At 46.5% G+C, this 20,058-nt stretch overlaps 2 protein-coding genes and 1 long non-coding RNA gene across 3 annotated transcripts in view; 1 reads left to right on the top strand and 2 right to left on the bottom strand.

Moving 5' to 3' along the window:
• The window catches only part of thoc7 (THO complex 7), a 16,245-nt gene extending 10,200 nt beyond the window's left edge, over positions 1-6,045 (top strand). Inside the window, exons 4-8 of the mRNA XM_033036648.1 lie at positions 254-340; positions 957-1,014; positions 1,680-1,746; positions 1,836-1,905; positions 5,406-6,045. Coding sequence (XP_032892539.1) covers positions 254-340; positions 957-1,014; positions 1,680-1,746; positions 1,836-1,905; positions 5,406-5,473 — 350 coding nt within the window. The 3' untranslated portion in view covers positions 5,474-6,045. The remainder of the gene's footprint in view (positions 1-253; positions 341-956; positions 1,015-1,679; positions 1,747-1,835; positions 1,906-5,405) is intronic.
• On the bottom strand, positions 4,199-20,058 carry LOC116983079. Its single transcript, XR_004414603.1, has 3 exons — positions 20,019-20,058; positions 19,394-19,396; positions 4,199-4,384 (listed from the first exon to the last, which is right to left on the bottom strand). It is a non-coding gene; the product is annotated as an uncharacterized LOC116983079 (long non-coding RNA).
• c18h3orf49 (chromosome 18 C3orf49 homolog) lies at positions 8,193-15,558 on the bottom strand. Its single transcript, XM_033036647.1, has 5 exons — positions 15,181-15,558; positions 13,841-14,289; positions 10,247-10,377; positions 9,524-9,637; positions 8,193-8,527 (listed from the first exon to the last, which is right to left on the bottom strand). Exons 1-5 carry the CDS (start codon positions 15,300-15,302, stop codon positions 8,336-8,338), a joined length of 1,008 nt encoding a protein of 335 aa, XP_032892538.1. The 5' UTR covers positions 15,303-15,558; the 3' UTR covers positions 8,193-8,335.

The raw sequence follows: 20,058 nt of genomic DNA, 5'->3' as shown, positions 1-20,058 counted from the left end.
TCGCCTATAAAAGTTTATCTGGCATGCATCAGGGATTGTATAGTTAGTGAAAGCTCAAAGGAAGTGCCAAGAATGTCTAAAGAAAATATCCTGCCAACAAGTACACTGTGTCCTAATACTTCATGGTTAAAGAGTAACTGCTCTTATTTTATTATAACATTGACTGCCACAGAAGCTATTTTTTTGTGAGCAAAATAATTTATGTACATGAAATTTATTTTGATGCTTACCGAGGAATCTGTGTCACTTTCAGAAAGTAACATCTCAGCTGCTCACGACAAGATAACAGAATGTAAAAAACAGATTCAACAAGCAAAGCGAATTCGGAAAAATCGTCAAGGTAATATTTCTTAAACAATTCAAAATAAATTGGCGGAATGAAACAAAATGGCTTGGTGTTATCAAATGAGAGCGTGCACATGAATAACATAACGGGGTGTCAGTTTAATAGAAACTTTTTAGAATGGCTTGGATCATGCTGATGAAAAACATGACAGACTGGTATTGATGTGGGGTGGCACAGCGGTAGAGTTGCTACCATACAGCGTTAGAGACCAGGGTTCAATTCCGACTCACGGTGCTGTCTCTGTGGAGTTTGTACGTTCTCCCTGTGACCACATGGGTTTTCTCCTGGTGCTCTGGTTCCTTCCCACATTCCAAAGAAGGTTTGTAGGTTTAGTGGACTTGTGTAAATTGCCCCTAGTGTATAGGATAGGATGTGAAATTGGAATAACATAGAACTGGTGTAAGGGTGATCGTTGGTCGGCGCGGACTCGGGGTTTCCACGCTGTATCTGGCTGAACTAATATGCTGGAGAAAAAGGATGATTGATGCTTCGGGTCAGGGCCCTACTTCAGACGTTATTGTGAACTGAATGAGCAATAATCAGATAATTGTTTTTCATTTTTTTTACTTAAGCATCCCTTTTCAAATATTTTTGCGTTGTGCTTTTACAGAATATGATGCATTAGCAAAAGTGATCCAACAGCATCCTGATAGACATGAAACTTTACAGTAAGTGCTTTTCAATTGTGTTTTCAAATGTAAAGCAGAGTAACAAAAGTAATCACTAGTTCTGAAATTTTGGTAAATGGAATATGCATGGGAAGGCAGCAATTGGCCATGTAGACATTTGACTTGACTTGACTTAACAATGAGTAGTCCAATAATCAGTGGCTAAATGGGGGCACAGTGGCACAGAGGTAGAGTTGCTGCCTTACAGTGCCAGAGACCCGGGTTCAATTCTGACTACGGGTGCTGTTTATACTGTGCTGTGTCATGCGTGGGTTTTCTCTGGGTGCTCCGGTTTCCTCCCACGCTCCAAAGACTTACAGTTTTGTAGGTTAATTGACTGTGGTAAAATTGCCCGAATGTATGCTAGTGTGATTGTTGATCGGCGCGGGCTCGGTGGGCCGAAGGGCCTGTTCCACACTGTATCTCTAAAGTCTACTGGGGAGACCACCAGGGAACAGTTGTGCTGTTATGGAGCTGACAATTGCACGGACCATCATGCCAAGAACTTAATCGAGGACAATCAAAGATGGGAGGACAAGCCACGACCAGGGTGAAAGAGCAATGTGGAGAAAAAACATTTTAAACATTTCACTGTTAATCTCGGAACATGTTAAAAAGTCTTAAGAAAATGTTGTTCCTTGCTAAGTATTATGATTAATTTCTAGGCAATTGGATGCCCTGGGTAAGGAACTCGAACATCTTTCTCATATTAAAGAAAATGTTGAAGATAAGGTAATGTTATGCTCTGAGCACACCTTTCATGCTTTTTAAAAAAAAATCCCTCGAATTAGCATTTCTAACTACAATTCTGTTAATACTAGCTTGAATTGAGAAGAAAACAGTTCCACGTTCTACTCAGCACGATTCATGAACTACAGCAAACACTGGAAAGTAAGTTATCGCCTGTGTGTACACAAATGAATTTGTTCAATGCAGGTGGAATCCGTCATGTGATATTCAATATCTCGTAGCCAGAAACATGTGTTCAGTTTGGATGCAAATGGTCTGTACAGTAAACCCTTGTTTATACAAACATCTTCCTAACGGAATTTGGTTATTACGGACTGTCTCTTTAAGAACACCGCCGAGGCTATTGAAATTGACACGGCAATAAAATCGGCAAGGCATTGAGATCGGCAAGGCATTGAAATTGGCAAAGCATTGAAATCGGCAAGGCATTGATATTGGCAAGGCATTGAGATCGGCAAGGCATTGAGATCGGCAAGGCATTGAGATCGGCAAGGCATTGAGATCGGCAAGGCATTGAGATCGGCAAGGCATTGAGATCGGCAAGGCATTGAGATCGGCAAGGCATTGAGATCGGCAAGGCATTGAGATCGGCAAGGCAATGAGATCGGCAAGGCATTGAGATCGGCAAGGCATTGAGATTGGGAAGGCATTGAGATCGGCAAGGCATTGAGATCGGCAAGGCATTGACATTGACAAGGCATTGAGATAGGCAAGGCATTGAGATCGGCAAGGCGTTGACATTGGCAAGGCATTGAGATCGGCAAGGCATTGAGATCGGCAAGGCATTGACATTGACAAGGCGTTGAAATCGAAACAGCACTGAAATCAACAATCGCTTTGATCGACACTTAACTGTGTTGAACAATGTAACAAAGAGCCCTTAGTATTTTTAGTTTATAGTAACAAAAAGTACATTTTTAGCTGTTTAAAACAAAATGCATTTGGAAACAACCTATTGTTTCACGGAATGACCGCCAGGTGAGTGGAGCGAGTTATAGTGGACAATCGGTAGTAACGGACACCATTTCCCCACCAATGGTCCGTTATAACGAGGGTTTACTGTAGTATTCAGACTGACTGCGTACCCTTTGTACATAGTGTGGTAAAACGTAGCGTGGATTGTTAAGCTCAGGGATAGAAAGTTGAGGATTGTGTAGCCGTAAGAAGCGGTGCGGAGGGGGAGATTTTGTGACGTCTTTGTCCCATAATCATGTGTTTTATTGTCACATGAACGCAATACACGCAGATTGTCATATGTCCCAAAACAAAACAATGACATTCATATTTGTAGCAGCACATTGAATATATAAATGTAGCACTCAGTAGATAGCATAATAAACATGAAATTCGATACATTTAAAAAATCCACCCATAATAGTTCAGTTTAGTTTATTGTCACGTGTACCGAGGTACTGTGAAAAGCTTTAGCACCTAAATAGCATCCATTCAGATAATGAAGGGAGTGGACCAAACCTTGTTGACTTCTCCATATAAAGAAAATGTCCACGCAAGTTATTTCAAGTATTTATGAAGTGTTTAACGGCGCTTCATTGTCACGTGTACACTGCAGTGAAATACTTTTTGCATCGCTGACACATGCCCAGGATGCTATATTTGAGCGGCGTTTGCAAAACTCCAAAGTGCGGTCCACTCCCTGGATGTACTGGAGCAGCTCCTGCACCAGCCGAGGCCCAGGTTGCTGCAGGGCCTCCTCCGTCACCCTCGAACGGCTCGGCCCACCGACTGACATCCCTCTCCACGCCCGCCCGCCCGAGTCCAGGCAGCACAACCCACATTTAATCGCTGATATGGGACATTGAAGGAAATAACACTCCCTTAACACCTGAACAGGAGATATGCCTTTTGATTTTTTTAAATCTGTGTGTCGCTGGAATGAGCTTTGGTAGACAAGGCCAAAGAGTACAGAATAGCGGGTGCAGAATAGGTGGCGCAGCGGTATAGTTACTGCCTTACAGTGCCTGAAACCCGGGTTCCATCCTGGCTACAGTGCTGTCTGTGTGGAGTTTGTACGTTCTCCCCGTGACCTGTGGGCTTTCTCTGAGATCTTCGCTTTCCTCCCACACTCCAAAGACGTACAGGTTTGTAGGTTAATTGGCTTGGTGTATAAATGTAAATTGTCCCTAGTGTGTGTAGGGTAGTGTTAATGTGCGGGGATCGCTGGTCGTGGCGACTCAGTGGGCCGAAGAGCCTGTTTCCGCGCTGTATCTCTAACCTAAACTAAACAAAAACTAAACAACTGTGATTTGGAGGTCGACACAAAATGCTGGAGTAACTCACCGGGTGAGGCAGCATCTCTGGAGAATGGGTGACGTTTCAGATCGAGACCCTTCTTCAGACCCGAAACGTCACCCATTCCTTCTCTCCAGAGATGCCACCTCACCCGCTGAGTTACTCCAGCATTTTGTGCCTACCTTCAATTTTAACCAGCATCTGTAGTTCTTTCTTACACAAACTATGATTTGGATGCAGGTGAGTATTTTGGGGTTCAGTGCCTCTGTTGGTTGTTCTAAAGTTTCAGTCTGAGCATTTTACACGAGAAAGTTAATAGATTGAACGCTAGAGTCGGGAAAGTACATAGGCTCTTGAACAATACACAAAACTAACCTCAAACCATGAATATCTATGGGTTGTCTTTGAAACATAGACATAGAAACATAGAAAATAGATGCAGGAGTAGGCCATTCGGCCCTTCGAGCCTGCACCGCCATTCAATATGATCATGGCTGATCATTAAACTCAGTATCCTGTACCTGCCTTCTCTCCATACCCCCTGATCCCTTTTGCCACATCTAACTCCCTCTTAAATATAGCCAATGAACTGGCCTCAACTACCTTCTGTGGCAGAGAATTCCAGAGACTCACCACTCTCTGCGTGAAAAATGTTTTTCTCATCTCGGTCCTAAAGGATTTCCCCTTTATCCTTAAACTGTGACCCCTTGTCCTGGACTTCCCCAACATCGGGAACAATCTTCCTGCATCTAGCCTGTCCAACCCCCTAAGAATTTTGTAAGTTTCTATAAGATCCCCCCTCAATATTCTAAATTCTAGCGAGTACAAGCTGAGTCGAACCAGTCTTTCTTCATATGAAAGTCCTGACATCCCAGGAATCAGTCTGGTGAACCTTCTCTGTACTCCCTCTAAGGCAAGAATGTCTTTCCTCAGATTTGGAGACCAAAACTGTACACAATACTCCAGGTGTGGTCTCACCAATACCTTGTACAACTGCAGTAGAACCTCCCTGCTCCGATACTCAAATCCTGGTTGTACTAAAGACTACATTTTTTTTACTAGTATTGTGCTTATTAATTTATTGATTTTTTTTGTTATGTATTATCTGTGTATTGTGTTTACAGGCCGGTTATGCTGCTGTAAGTTAGATTTGTCGGGGTGCCAGGAGTTATGGGGAGAAGGCAGGAGAATGGGGTTAGGAGGGAGAGATAGATCAGCCATGATTGAATGGCGGAGTAGACTGACTTGATGGGCCTAATTCTGCTCCGATCACTAAAACAAAATGTGATTGTTCCGTTGTCAGTACATACGACTATTAAGCACTCTTTGTTTCTCGTTACAGTGTATGAAAAGTAACACTATTTGTAATATGGCTTTGTATTCTCATCTAGGTGATGAAAAAATGTCAGACGGTGAAGATTCTCCGGAAACACGGATGGAGATTCAAAATGGACACTAGTGAAGCTGTGGGGTTCAGTATTATAACGACATGTTATTTTATTATGGGGGGAAACATTTCATACCCTACCCTAAAATCCCCGAAGCTTTCAACATCCAAATAGGTAAAGAAATCGCACTGACTTTGTTCACTAATAAAATGATTTTTGGAACTAAATGTGGGAAATAAATATCAAAAACGTAACACATTAACTTACAGTGGAAATTTTACATTCTGTCCATTATTTTTGTGACGTACATTGAAAGTAAAAAGATAGTCGGTGTAAATGGGAATGAAATTATTATTCAGAAGAAAATCAGAATTTTTCCAAATGAGAAAGACACTTTTCTATTTTCTGTATATCTGACTTTGTTTGTTTTACCAGGTTTCTTAGTAAACCTGCGTGAACTGAAAGTTGAACCAGCTAGCGTTTATTTGCAGAAGTTCGCAGGTGCTGCGGAGACGATAGTGTGGTTCGCCCGGTAGAAACTACATCTTTTTTACTGTGTCGTCTAAAGAGTGGCCTGCTTCAAGTATTTTGTGTTGTGATAACGTTCGATAATAAAGGTCTTATGTTTTTTTAAAGAAAAAAACACACTTTGCATTGTCCTTTGTTTCTCTACTCATTATGGGCATTAGTATTCATGAAAGGAACATTAGGTAATGGGTAGAACTGGCGGCCTGCCTATAACTGACTGTGTTGCCTCTCTGTATTTATAATGCAGTCATTGTCAGAGCAATGCAAGTCATTTTGTAAGCATTGTTTGCGTCGTTTTATGTAGATGAACATGATAAAGTGGAACATAGCATTAAGTTTTTTTTAATACGGCTATTCAGCTATTAGTTTAGTTTAGGGATACAGTGCGGAAACGGCCCCTTCGACCCACCGAGTCCGTGCCGGCCAGCGATCCCTGTACACCAGTTGGCACAGCAGTAGAGTTGCTGCCTTACAGCGACAGAAACCCGGGTTCGATCCTGACTATGGGTGCTGTCTGTATGGAGTTTGTACGTTCTCCCAGTGACCTGTGTGGGTTTTCTCCGGGATCATAGAGTGATACAGTGTGGAAACAGGCCCTTCGGCTCAACTTGCCCACGCCGGCCAACATATCCCAGCTACACAGGTCCCACCTGTCTGCATTTGGCCATATCCCTCCAAACCTGTCCTATCCATGCACCTGTCTAACTGTTTCTTAAACATTGGGTTAGTTCCAGCCTCAACTACCTCCTTTGGCAGCTTATTCCATACACCCACCACCACGTGTGAAAATGTTACTCCTCAGATTCCTATTAAATCTTTTTCCCTTCACCTTAAACCTATGTCCTCTGGTCCTCGATTCACCTACTCTGAGCAAGAGACTCTGTGCATCTGCCTGTCATGATTTTATACACCTCTATAAGATCACCCCTAACCCTCCTGTGCTCCAGGGAATAGTCTCAGCCTACTCAACCTCTCCCTTTAGCTCAGACCCTCTAGTCCTGGCAACATCCTCGTAAATCTTCACTGTACCCTTTCCAGTTTGACAATATCTTTCCTATAATATGAAGCCGAAAACTGAACACAATATTCTAAACACGGCCTCCCAACTTCTATAATCATCCGATCTCTGGATCTCCGGTTTCCTCCCACACTCCAAAGATGTACAGGTTTGTAGGTTAATTGGCTTGGTATAATTTCAAATTGTCCCTAGTGTGTAGGATGGTGTTAGTGTGCGGGGCCCACTGGTTGGCGCGGACTTGGTGGGCCGAAGGGCCTGTTTCCGCGCTTTATCTCTAAACTAAACTAGCACTATCCTGCGCATCAGGGACAATTTACAATTATACCAAACCAATTAACCTACAAACCTGTACATCATTGGAGTGTGGGAGGAAACCGGATCACCCGGAGAAAACCCACGCAGTAACAGGCAAACGTACAAACTCCGTACAGGCAGCACCCGTAGTTGGGATCGAACCCGGGTCTCTAGCGCTGTAAGGCTTGATTCAACAATGCAATCATTGCCAATTTTGTTTTGCTTAAACGACAAAATAAAGCACATTTCATGATAAATCAAAAAATTAAATGTCAGGCAAAAATGTGTTGATCTCAGGGTTCATAAGATCATAAGTGTTATATGAGCAGAATTAGGCCATTCGGTCCATCAAGTCTACTCCGCCATTCAAACATGGATGATCTATCTCTCCCTCCTAACCCCATTCTCTTGCCTTCTCCCCATAACCTCTGACACCCGCACTAATCAAGAATCTTATCTATCTCTGCTTTAAATATATCTCCACTGACTTGGCCTCCACAGCCTCCTCTGGCAAAGAATCCCACAGATTCACCAACTTCTGACTAAATAAATTCCTCCCCATCTCCTTCCTAAAAGAATGTTCTTTAATTCTGAGGCTATGACCTCTAGTCCTAGACTCTCCCACTAGTGGAAAAATCTTCTCCACAACCACTCTATCCAAGCCTACTTCTCCAGTAATTATGGTGGCATAAGTCTCATTTGACGTTGAGCGCTTAGCGGCACTCCGAGAGGAGGTACCGGAACGTTCCGCCGGGGGTGTCGAGGCACCGGCCCGCAAGGTCGGCCTCGGAAGTCGGCAATAGGAACGGCTCTGCCGGCTCCGGATTTCTAGATCCTCGGCCGCAGGGGGCAGATTCCACCCGCCGATCGGCCGCGGAAGTCCCGATGAGGTCGAGAACGGCCGCCTCACCCGGCATAGGCGCCACATTTTCGGGTGTACATCTGGGAGGGGGGGGGGGGGATTTTAAGCGCTTTCTCTTAATTTTGTCTGGATTACAGGAGATCCCAGACCACCAGATGCCGGAAAACCTGGCGGGTGGAACTGTAGAGAAATTTACATCCACAAACATGTTACAAAAATGAAGAAGCTGATTTAGCAGCAGCATCCACACATCAAACACTTCTTCCATTTGTACTTCCGGGCACTCTTCCTGGAAACCCGCTGAAACTGTTTGGACGATTGTAGGATTTCATCTCCTAGATATTCGCACTGCTGGAGTTCTGCGTGCCTTTGAGCCAACAATTGCATTGACTTTTCGGAGACCGTTTCTATTAAATCGTTTACCTGCTTGGGGAAAAAAAAAAGTTTTAAAGATATTCCTTGACAAGAGGAATAATTATCTTATGCTATCTATGATTGCATGGATCTACTGGGTGTATATTCACTGGAAGTTAGAAGGATGAGAGGAGATCTTATAGAAACATATAAAATACTTAAGGGATTGGACAGGCTAGATGCAGGAAAAAATGGTCCCCATGTTGAGGGAGTCCAGAACCAGGGGTCACGGTTTAAAAATAAGGGGTAGGCCATTTAAGACTGAGATGAGGAAAAACCTTTTCAGCCAGAGTTGTGAATCTGGAATTCTCTGCCACTGAAGGCAGTGGAGGTCATTTCTCTGGATGTTTTCAGGAGAGAGTTAGATATAGCTCTTAGGCTAATGGAATCGAGGGATATGGGGAGAAAGCAAGAACGGGGTACTGATTTTGGATGGCCAGACATGATCATATTGAATGATGCTGCTGGCTCGAAGGGCCAAATGGCCTACTCCTGCACCTATTTTCTATGTTTCTATGAACTTGAATGATATGTTTCTATGATATGTGAATGCATGAAATGGCCTGAGGGTCCAATATCAGTTTGCATATTAGTGGTACTGCGCCAGAGATCAGGGTTCGATCCCGACTACGGGTGCTGTCTGTACGGAGTTTGTACGTTCTCCCCTTGACCTGCGTGGGTTTTCCCCGGGTGCTCCGGTTTCCCCCCACACTCCAAAGACGTGCAGGTTTGAAGGTTATTTGGCTTTGGTAAAGAATTGTAAATTGTCTCTAGTGTGCAGGATAGTGCTAGTGTACAGGGTGATCGCTGGTAGGCGCGGGGCCACGGGGCCTGTTTCTCTATCTCTAAAGTCTAAAGTCAGATATCCTGGACGAATGGTCTGGAATAAATGTCAGTGACAGGTTGTAGTCTTGACACAGGTGGCAGGCAAAACCAATGGCAGCAGAAGCTCTTGGTCATCAGCTTATGGCTCTGTGAAAATGACTAATTAATGCATTTGCTTACTTGGGCTTGAAGCTTTTCTACTGTTAAAAAAGAATGTCGCCTCTTTTGAACCGCATCATTTTTCTTTTTCTTCTTGAATATTTTTAGGTGCTGTCTTTTGCTTGCGTCGACTACCTGAAAGGAAATGAGCGTTAATTTGTTGTTCTGAGGGGTATTTGTTAAAAGGATATATATTTTTAAGGCCTGGATTCCATGTAAATAAGCGAGTTCGGTATTCCGACTGCGCATGCCCAGGTCATAGGTCATTCGCGATAACCATTCTTGTCAGCTGTGCTGCTGCATGTATACAGACCTGCGTTTCATCCGTAGTCGGGATCGAACCTGGGACTCTGGCGCTGCAAGCGCTGTTGAACTGTACTGGATGGTCCCCATCCCCTCCCGAGTGTCCCATCCCTGTCCGGGGTCGGCCTGAGATGTCCGGGGTGACCCAGGACTGACGGTACACCGGCCTGGAGCAATGGCGGCCCAGGCTCACAGCCAGCGCGGAGAATAAGCCCTAACTCCAGCTCAACTCTGCCTGTCCCATCGGGTTATCCGACAGCCCTGGACTGATGGGACACCGGCCCGGAGCAGTGGAGTCAGCGCTTCCTCTCCGCGCCGGCTGTAAGCCTGGGCAGTCACTGTTCCAGGCCGAGAATGTTTATCGCAAGTGACCTTTGACAAATCCCATGATTCCTTGCGTTTTTCGGAATACCGAACTCGCTTATTGCAAACTGTTCAAACCTTTTGCTGATCAGTGGAGAGGCTTGTCACAGAGACTCGACGGGACATGCGCCGAGATCTCACAATCAGGTTGTTGCCGATAAGACTCGCTGTTTCATCCTCCACAACATCCACATCAACTTGGATTCTTGCTGCAAAGAAAGTTGCCTCAGATTTATACATTTCTGGTAAATAATCTATGGTCCATTGACCAGTGTACGTATTTCTTTTAAGCTGTCCAAGAAATTTGGGTTAAAATATTGCATAAACTTCGCACTGATTTCACACAGGTGTATGGAATAAGTTGCCAGAGGGCGGCACGGTGGTGCATCGGTAGAGTTGCCACCTTACAGCGCCAGAAAACCGGGTTCCACCCTGACAACGGGTGCTGCCTGTACAGAGTTTGTACGTTCTCCCCGTGACCTGCGTGGGTTTCCTCTGAGATCTTCGGTTTCCTCCCACACTCCAAAGACGTGCAGGTTTGCAGGATAATTGGCTTGGTGTAAATGTAAAAATTGTCCCTAGTGGTGTTAATATGTGGGGATTGTTGGTCGGTGCGGACTCGGTGGGCCGAAGGGCCTGTTTCCGCAATGTATCTATAAAACTAAAAACTAAAGGAGATGGACCCAAAATGCCGGTGTCACTCAGTGGGGCCGGTAACATCTCTGGACAAAAGGAATGGATGACGGTGGCAGTGCAGGCTCGAAGGGCCGAATGGCCTACTCCTGCACCTATTTTCTATGACGTTTCGGGTCGAGACCCTTCTTGAGTCTGAAGAAGGGTCTCTCGACCCGAAACGTTACCCATTCCTTCTACCCAGAGATGCTGCCTGTCCCTGCTGAGTTACTCCGGCATTTTGTGTCTTTCTTTGGTGTAAACCAGCATCTGCAGTTCCTTCCTTCACTATGCAGATTTCCTAGTGTGTAAGCCTGCCACCTGGTGGCTTTAGATCAGAACTGCAGATCACAAACAGCCCTGAGAATTTGTGCAGGAAGGAACCACATATGCTGGTTTAAACTGAAGATGGACACAAAATGCTGAAGCAACTCAGCGGGGCAGGCAGCATCTCTGGAAAGAAGGAATGGGTGACGTTTCGAGTCGAGACCCTTCTTCAGACACCCTGAGAATTTGTACTACTTGCAGTTCAGTTCCCAAGAGGAAAAGATTGCCATTTTTGCTCCGGATTCCAGCATCTAGTCCTTTCTTACACATTTGAGCTAGACTTGGTGCTTCAATTGTATTTGAAAACCATAGATGAACATGACAATGATCTGCCATCAGTCTAGTCTTGTTTAGATCGGGTAGAAGCACAGTGTCTTTTACCCAGAGTAGGGGAATCGAGGACCAGAGGACATAGGTTCAATGTGAAGGGGAAAAGAGGGTGGTAGGTGCACAGAACAAGCTGCCAGATGAGGTAGTTGTTGAGGCTGGGACTATCCCACTGTTTAAGAAAAAGTTGGACAGGCACATGGATAGGACAGGTTTGGAGGGATATGGACCAAACACAGGCAAGTGGGACTAGTGTAGATGGGACATTGTTGGCCGGTGTGGGCAAGTTGGGCCGAAGGGCCTGTTTCCACACTGTATTAATCTATGACTATGACAGTGTGGAAGGATGACTCTTTTGGCCCATCGAGTCCGCATCGACCACCAATCACCCGTACATTTGTTCCATCCTACACAAACCGGAGCATCTGGAGAAAACCCACGCGGTCACAGGGAGAAACTCAGGAACAGACAGCATCCGCAGTCAGGATCGAACCCCCGTCTCTGGCGTTGTAAGGCAGCGACTCCATTGCACCACTGTGCCGCCATGCTAGTAGAATTTCAGAATACCTTTTAAATGTAAACAGAAATTTGAACAGTTTTACCTAGATCTTTAAAAATAACTTCTTCACTTTGCACAGGCGTGACGCCATAAGGGACGAAAAACATAGAAACATAGAAAATAGGCGCAGGAGGAGGCCATTCGGCCCTTCGAGCCAGCACCACCATTCATTGTGATCATGGCTGATCGTCCCCTATCAATAACCCGTGCCTGCCTTCTCCCCATATCCCTTGACTCCACTAGCCCCTAGAGCTCTATCTTAACTCTCTCTTAAATCCATCCAGTGACTTGGCCTCCACTGCCCTCTGTGGCAGGGAATTCCACAAATTCACAACTCTCTGGGTGAAAAAGTTTTTTCTCGCCTCAGTCTTAAATGGCCTCCCTTTTATTCTAAGACTGTGGCCCCTGGTTCTGGACTCGCCCCACATTGGGAACATTTTTCCTGCATCTAGCTTGTCCAGTCCTTTTATAATTGTATATGTTTCTTTAAAGCTTGACATCACGTGTATTTCTGGTCGCCCACATTACAGGAAGCTTGCGGTGGCTTTGGAGAGGGTGCAGAAAGAAAAGGTTTTACCAGAATGCCGCCTGGATTCGGGAATATTAGCACCAAGGAGAGTTTGGACAGACTTGGATCGTTTTGTCTGGAGGTTGAGGAGAGACCTGATGGATGTGATATAAAGTCATGAGAGGCAGAGATGGAGCACACAGTCAGAACATTTTTCCCCAGGGTGAAAATGTCAAAGACATGATAGCATCGCTTTAAGGAGAGGGGCAAAGTTCAAAGGAGGTGTGTAAGCTAGTTTCCTTCAACAGAGGGTACTGAATGCCTAGACCACGCTGCCACAGGGGGTGGTGGAGGCAGGTACAATGGTGGTGTGTAAGAGGCTTTTAGACAGGCACATGGAAAGACAATAGACAAAAGGTGTAGGAGTAGGTCATTTGGCCCTTTGAACCATTCACTGTGATCATGGCTGATCATCCACATTCAGTACCCCATTCCTGCCTTCTCACCATATCCCCTCACTCCGCTATCTTTAAGAGCTCTATCTAACTCTCTCTTGAAAGCATCCAGAGAATTGGCCTCCACTGCCTTCCGAGGCAGACAATTCCACAGATTCACAACTCTCTGGGTAAAAAAGTTGTTCCTCATCTCCGTTCTAACTGGCCGACCCCTTATTCTTAAACGGTGGCCCCCTGATTCTGGACTCCCCCAACATCGGGAACATAATGGATGGTGGGATATAGATCACGTGCTGGCAGATGAGATTAGTTTATCTCGGCGTCATGTTTGGCACAAACATTTTGGGCCAAAGGGCCTGTTCCTGTGCTGTACTGGGCAGCACGGTGGCGCAGCGGTAGAGTTGCCGCCTTGCAGCGCTTGCAGCGCCGGAGACCCGGGTTCGATCCCGACCACGGGTGCCGTCTGTACGGAGTTTGTTTGTTCCCTCCGTTACCTGCGTGGGCTTTGTCTGAGACCTTCGATTTCCTCCCACACTCCAAAGACGTACAGGTTTGTAGGTTAATTGGATTGGTATAAAAGTATAAATTCTCTCTAGTGTAGGGTAGTGTTGGTGTGCGGGGATCGCTGGTCGGTGCGGATTCGGTGGGCTGATGGGCCTGTTTCCGCGCTGTATCTCTAAACTGAACTCAAACAAAAGTGAACTAAAACACAGAATTTAAACCTCTTTGCAGAATATCCAGCATGTGACAGCTTGAAATATCATATTTACATTATCTGACCATGGAACCAATTCAGTTCCTATTTTAATTGCCCGAATACAAACCTGTTTTTTGTAGTTTCGCCTTGAACGTTGCAAATATCTTATTTGCCAGCTGTTTGACCTGGGTGGTGGGCGGGCTGTTGCCTCTGGTTCTGAATGAGTACGAGCGATTATTCTGGAGGCAGTTTGGTGCTTCCTCCGCCAGGAACTCCTGCGGAGAGTCAGTCATCCTGCTCATCCTCAGAAAACCATCACATTTCACCGGAAATCGCGAGACCTTTCTGTTCCTCAAAGCACTTATCCCGTAACTCCTTTCCATCTTCTTGTTAAAAGTCTTGCACTGTTTCTGCTGGCAGCGATGGGCGGCAAATCTTCCTATTATTTTTCGCACTTTACTGATGAAACCTTTCTTCTTGCCTTCACTGAATTCCGAGCCACTCTCTGTGGTAAAGTCGCCCTCGGGTGTGTAAACTGTAGACTTGACTAGTTTGGCGGAGGCATCCTTCAGCCACCTACACCAGGCAGTAAACAGAAGTGATTCAGAGTCATGTTACTCTCACAAACATCCGACCTCTCCGGCCATCTTTGATCGGACTTTACTGGACTTTATCTTGCACTAAACATTATAACCAAAGATCCTATAGCAGGCAAGATAGATCACTCGACGAAAAAGACATAGTACGGTCATGGGCAGATTCATGGGTACTTTTCGGCCCCATTTCCGTAATCGGCTTCCGTCTTCGCACCAAAGATCCCACAGGATACTAGGGCGGAGACGGAAGCCGGTTACGGAAACATCCTCGTAAAAATAAAAGCTATTTGGTAAAAATCTTCTCCTCGTTTTCAGAATTTTAATTTATTAACACAAACTGTTCTCCCGCAACGTTGATTACACTGCGAGTCTGAATAAACTAATCTAATTTGCCTGGACATGATCCATAACGCTGCCACACAAAGCTGGAGTAACTCAGCGGGTCAGGCAGCATCTCTGGAGAAAAGGAATAGGTGACGTTCATAAATTAATAAGTGATAGGAGCATACTTAGACCATTCGGCCCATCACGCCTACTCCCCCATTCAATCATGGCTGATCTACAGTATCTCTCCCTCCTAACCCCCTTCTCCTGCCTTCTCCCCATAACCTCTGACACCCGTACTAATCAAGAATCTATCTGTCTCTGCCTTAAAAATATCCACTGGCGTGGCCTCCACAGCCGTCTGTGGCAAAGAATTTCACAGATTCACCACCCTCTCACTGAAGAAATTCATCCTCATCTCCTCCCTAAAGGAACGTCCTTTTATTCTGAGACTATGGCCTCTGGTCCTAGACTCTCCCACTAGTGGAAACATCCTTTCTGCATCCACCCTATCCACGCCTTTCGCGGTTGGGGTCTGGAGACTCACCTGACTATTCCTTTATCTCTGTATTGAAGTTGTTCTGTTTCTCCTTGGACTAATCGGTCGCAGCCTGGATCTCGATGACAAACTCGTTGAAAGGGAAAGCGGCCCCTGAGGTTCCTCGGCATGCTTGTGACGAGGCAAATGGAGTATAACTGTAAACAAGCAATGCGCAGGAAGGAACTGCGGACGCTGGTTTAAACCGAAGCCAGACACAAAAAGCTGGAGTAACTCAGCGGGACAGGCGGCGTCTCTGGAGAGAAGGAACGGGCGACGTTTCGGGTCGAAACAACTTCTCCAGAACTAGCAATGGTGGTCTCAGACGCAGTCCCTGTGTTTGATGCTCAACTCTATGGGAAAACGGATAAATAGCTCAGCACAGCCCACATCGTCTTTGTACAGTGGCGACGGTCTCCGCAGTCATTTATGGAATAGGCCAGATTGATTCACTTGTATTCGTGAAGTGCATCACAGACGCACGGCAGGAAGACCAGGCGGATGACCAGGCGGATGACAAACCCAACACTTCCTTGTGAAATTCCCCAAGGAACTGCAAGGAAGGCAACTGATACGGAAGGCAGAGTGAGCAACATAAACACATTTTATCTTCTCAGAAGAGCGTAGGCAAAAACAATGCACTAGAATTTGCTGTGTGAAATCACCAAATCTCACATTGCAAATATATACGTAGACATATAGGGGGGTTGCACGTAAGGTCATCGGGTCAAAGGGCGTGACGCACGGAGCAGCTCAGTCCATGTGGAGGACATGGCAGCTTCTGGCACACACTGTTAACACACGGAACGCATACCTTCTAACCTGTTAAAATCCGCCGAAATTGTCATTTTTTGCCCTATAAATATTTGTGGGTGCTGTCATTGAAAGTGGGAAGGTATCAGTATCTTTGCTCTGAACCCGAGCACCAAGGTGTAAGCGGCCAAAGGATCGCATCCCTCGGGACAGCCCCCGCTCTCCCGCCGGGGTCAGCGCTGTCCGGCCACGACCACCCACCGCCCTGTCTCCATCTGTGGGCCGCACTGTCACGGGGCTGTGGGTCGGCAGCGCCCGCACACGGGGCCGGGTGGAGCGGGGCTGGGGTGGAGCAGGGCCAAGTGGTGTTGGGCCACGGCTCCGGGCAACGTCAGCTGCAGCAGAGTTGGGGACGGTCTGCTCCCTCCGCCCACCCAGAGTCACTGACCGTGCTGCACCGACACCCTGACCTCTTCCTCCCCCCCTCCCCACCCACCCCCCGACCACCACCACCTCCTCCTCCTCCTCCTCCTCCTCCTCCTCCTCCTCCTCCTCCTCCTCCTCCTCCTCCTCCTCCTCCTCCTCCTCCTCCTCCTCCTCCTCCTCCTCCTCCTCCTCCCCCTCCTCCTCCTCCTCCTCCTCCTCCTCCTCCTCCTCCTCCTCCTCCCCCACCCCCCGACCACCTCCTCCTCCTCCTCCTCCTCCTCCTCCTCCTCCTCCTCCTCCTCCTCCTCCTCCTCCTCCTCCTCCTCCTCCTCCTCCTCCTCCTCCTCCTCCTCCTCTGCCTTGCCCTCCTTCTCCTCGTCCTCCTCCTCCTCCTCCTCCTCCTCCTCCTCCTCCTCCTCCTCCTCCTCCCCACCCCCCCCTACCACCTCCTCCTCCTCCTCCTCCTCCTCCTCCTCCTCCTCCTCCTCCTCCTCCTCCTCCTCTTCCACCTCCTCCTCCTCCTCCTACTCCTCCTCCTCCTCCTCCTCCTCCTCCACCTCCTCCTCCTCCTCCTCCTCCTCCTCCTCCTCCTCCTCCTCCTCCTCCTCCTCCTCCTCCCACCCCTGGCCGCGGGGATAGACGGCCCGGGGTCCGCGTGCGTGCAGCCAGTCCGGATGCTGGGCCAGAAGAAGGGCCAGTCGTGCCGCCAGCCATAGTAAATGCTTACCTACAGTTCACCGCGTGTACTCCAGTTGGCGTTGCGTGGGAACATTACGGGTCACGGGTCGTGACCTCGACTGCGTGCAACCTCCCAATACGTCGAATGTAGGTTTGGGTAACTTGGTTTCTCTTGTAAACTTTCCTCTCCGAGCAGTTACAGAGTCGAGAAGCATTAAGCTGCCATGTGAGTTACCACAAAACACTTCGCACTCACTAGATATCACTTTTTACAAAATTGGTTGCTATTGAGATATTAATTAAATCACATTTGAATAATAAAAACATATAGTCACAGCATTTGGCCCATCCCGGCAATGCCGACCAAGATGTCGACTAAGCTAGTCCCATTTGCTTGTGATCTGGCTTTAATTTGGATTGAATTACTCCATGGTTTAACTTGGCATCAAGTCTGGCACAGAATGATCGGGCAAATGCACAACCTATTGCCCAGAGTAGGGGAATCGAGAAGCAGAGGACATAGGTTTAAGGTGAGGAGGGAAAGATTTAATAGGAACCTGAGAGGCAACTTTTTTTTAGTTTAGTTTAGTTTTGTTTTAGTTTTAGTTTAGAGATACAGAGTGGAAACAGGCCCTTCGGCCCACCGGGTCCATGCCGACCAGCAATCCCCGCACATTATCACTATCCTACACACACTAGTGACAATGTACAGCTATACCAAGCCAATTAACCTATAAACCTGCACGTCTTTGGAGTGTGGGAGGAAACCGGAGCACCCGGAGAAAACCCACGTGGTCACGGGGAGAAGGTACAAACTCCATACAGACAGGACCCGTAGTCGGGATCGAACCCGGGTCTCTGGCGCTGTAAGGCAGCAGTAACTCTACCGCTGCGCCACCGTTACATAAAGTGCGGTGGGTGAATGGAACGAGCTGCTGGAGGAGGTAGTTGAGGCAGGTACTATCATAACGTTTTAGAGACATTTGGACAGGTACATGGATAGGACACGTTGACAATAGACAATAGGTGCAGGAGTAGACCATTCGGCCCTTCGAGCCAGCACCGCCATTCAATGAGATCATGGCTGATCATCCCCAATCAGTACCCCGTTCCTGCCTTCTCCCCATATCCCCTGACTCCGCTATTTTTAAGAGCCTTATCTAGCTCTCTCTTTAAAGCATCCGGAGAACCTTCCTCCACCACCCTCTGAGGCAGAGAATTCCACAGACTCACCACTCTCTGTGAGAAAAAGTGTTTCCTCGTCTCCGTTCTAAATGGCTTACTCCTTATTCTTAAACGGTGGCCCCTGGTTCTGGACTCCCCCAACATCGGGAACATGTTTCCTGCCTCTAGCCTTGAGAGGGATAGGGGCCAAACGCGGGCAGGTGGGACGAGCGTAGATGGGACATGTTGGTCGGTGTGGGCAACTATGGAAATTTGTTATTATCCGAGATTAATTTCTTATTCAGCAGATGGCAGTAGAGACTGACAGTAAGTGTTCATATCGCGTCCACACACAAGGTTAGAAGGTGTCTGTCTTGTCGCTTCTTGTGCGTGTTGGTGGAATGATTGGTGAAAACAAGGCCGCGATGTCAACGCTCTTTCCTTGACCCCAGCAGTAATTTAAAATACCATTACAGCAATATCATGTGTATTAATGATCATAATTCACAGAAAGATTACACTAGATATAATTTATGGTCTGCATTTTATCCATCTTTAGTTTAGTTTAGAGATACAGTGCGGAAACAGGCCCTTCGGCCCATCGGGTCCACGCCGACCAGCGATCCCCGCCCATTAACACTATCCTACACACACTAGGGGCAATTTTTACATTTACACCAAGCCAATTAACCTGCAAACCTGCACGTCTTTGGAGTGCGGGAGGAAACCGAAGATCTCGGGGAAAACCCACGCAGGCCACGGGGAGAACGGACAAACTCCACACAGACAGCACCCAGAGTCGGGATCCAACCCTAAACATTCGAAACACTAAACATTAATAATAATAAAACATTAATGATAAAACACCATTGATCAAGCATGTGAACCAACAAAATACCAGATCAAATGGAGGCTACAGATTTTTGGCTGTTGAGTAGATGCTGTTCAGGTTCCTATTACATTTTTTCCCCTTCACCTAGAATTGTCTTGAAATACATTGGAAGAAGCTGTGTCAAATGTGTTGTTATAATTATTTAGGCAGGGGCTGCAGCTGAAGGCATTGATACAGGTGAGAGGGTCATATTTCTCAACACGCTGAACACACCACTCTGAGGGTAAGCTAGAACTGTGAGTGAAAGCCAACTCATAGACAGAGCTTGCCTCCGACAGCCAAATCATTCACGCATTCAGAGGGTGTAACCATCTATTGTTTGTGCTCGATGCCAGGAAACGACGCAACCTTTAAATTCCAAACAAATCAAACAGCCTTCAGGACAGTAGCTAAACTGATCAAACTTCCTACACACTGATTTTGAAGAAAATGTGGAGAGATTTGTTTGTCTTCTTTTTATTCAAATCGTTAGCAGGTCAGCATTTACCATTTATTAAATATTGCCTCCTGTTCTCAGTTTGCAAATGTTAGTCATAGTTATATTACCAATGGCTATATTACCAACGGAGTGTACAATGTTTGAGTGTAATGGCAAATCATCTGAATAATCTACTTACAGCAGAAATAGATAGTTAATATTTAAGTGTTGGAAGGAACTGCAGATGCTGGTTTAAACCGAAGATACACACAAAAAACTGGAGTAACTCAGCGGGACAGGCAGCATCTCTCGAGAGAAGGAATGGGTGACGTTTCGGGTTGAGACCCTTCTTCAGACTGGACATCTTTAGTTTATAGTTTAAGTTACATGAGGGGGAACTTCTTTACTCAGAGAGTGGTAGCTGTGTGGGATGAGCATCCAGTGGAAGTGGTGGAGGCAGGTTCGATTTTATAATTTAAAAATAAATTGGATAGGTATATGGACGGGAAAAGAAACAGAAACATAGAAAATAGGTGCAGGAGTAGGCCATTCGGCC

This window comes from Amblyraja radiata, chromosome 18, assembly GCF_010909765.2.
Source record: "Amblyraja radiata isolate CabotCenter1 chromosome 18, sAmbRad1.1.pri, whole genome shotgun sequence".
In the NCBI taxonomy this organism is placed as follows: Eukaryota; Metazoa; Chordata; class Chondrichthyes; order Rajiformes; family Rajidae; genus Amblyraja; species Amblyraja radiata.
The sequence above is the reverse complement of the archived record's forward strand: the minus strand, read 5'-3'. Positions and strand labels throughout refer to the sequence as shown.

What these genes read in the sequence shown, in the direction of transcription:
- c18h3orf49 (XM_033036647.1), bottom strand. Translation starts at nt 15,302, where the DNA reads ATGCCGAGGAACCTCAGGGGCCGCTTTCCCTTTCAACGAGTTTGTCAT. An exon ending in TCTCCACTGATCAGCAAAAG is followed by an intron (nt 9,638 to 10,246) that starts GTTTGAACAGTT and finishes ATTTCCTTTCAG; the next exon opens with GTAGTCGACGCAAGCAAAAG. An exon ending in TAGAAAAGCTTCAAGCCCAA is followed by an intron (nt 8,528 to 9,523) that starts GTAAGCAAATGC and finishes TTCCCCAAGCAG; the next exon opens with GTAAACGATTTAATAGAAAC.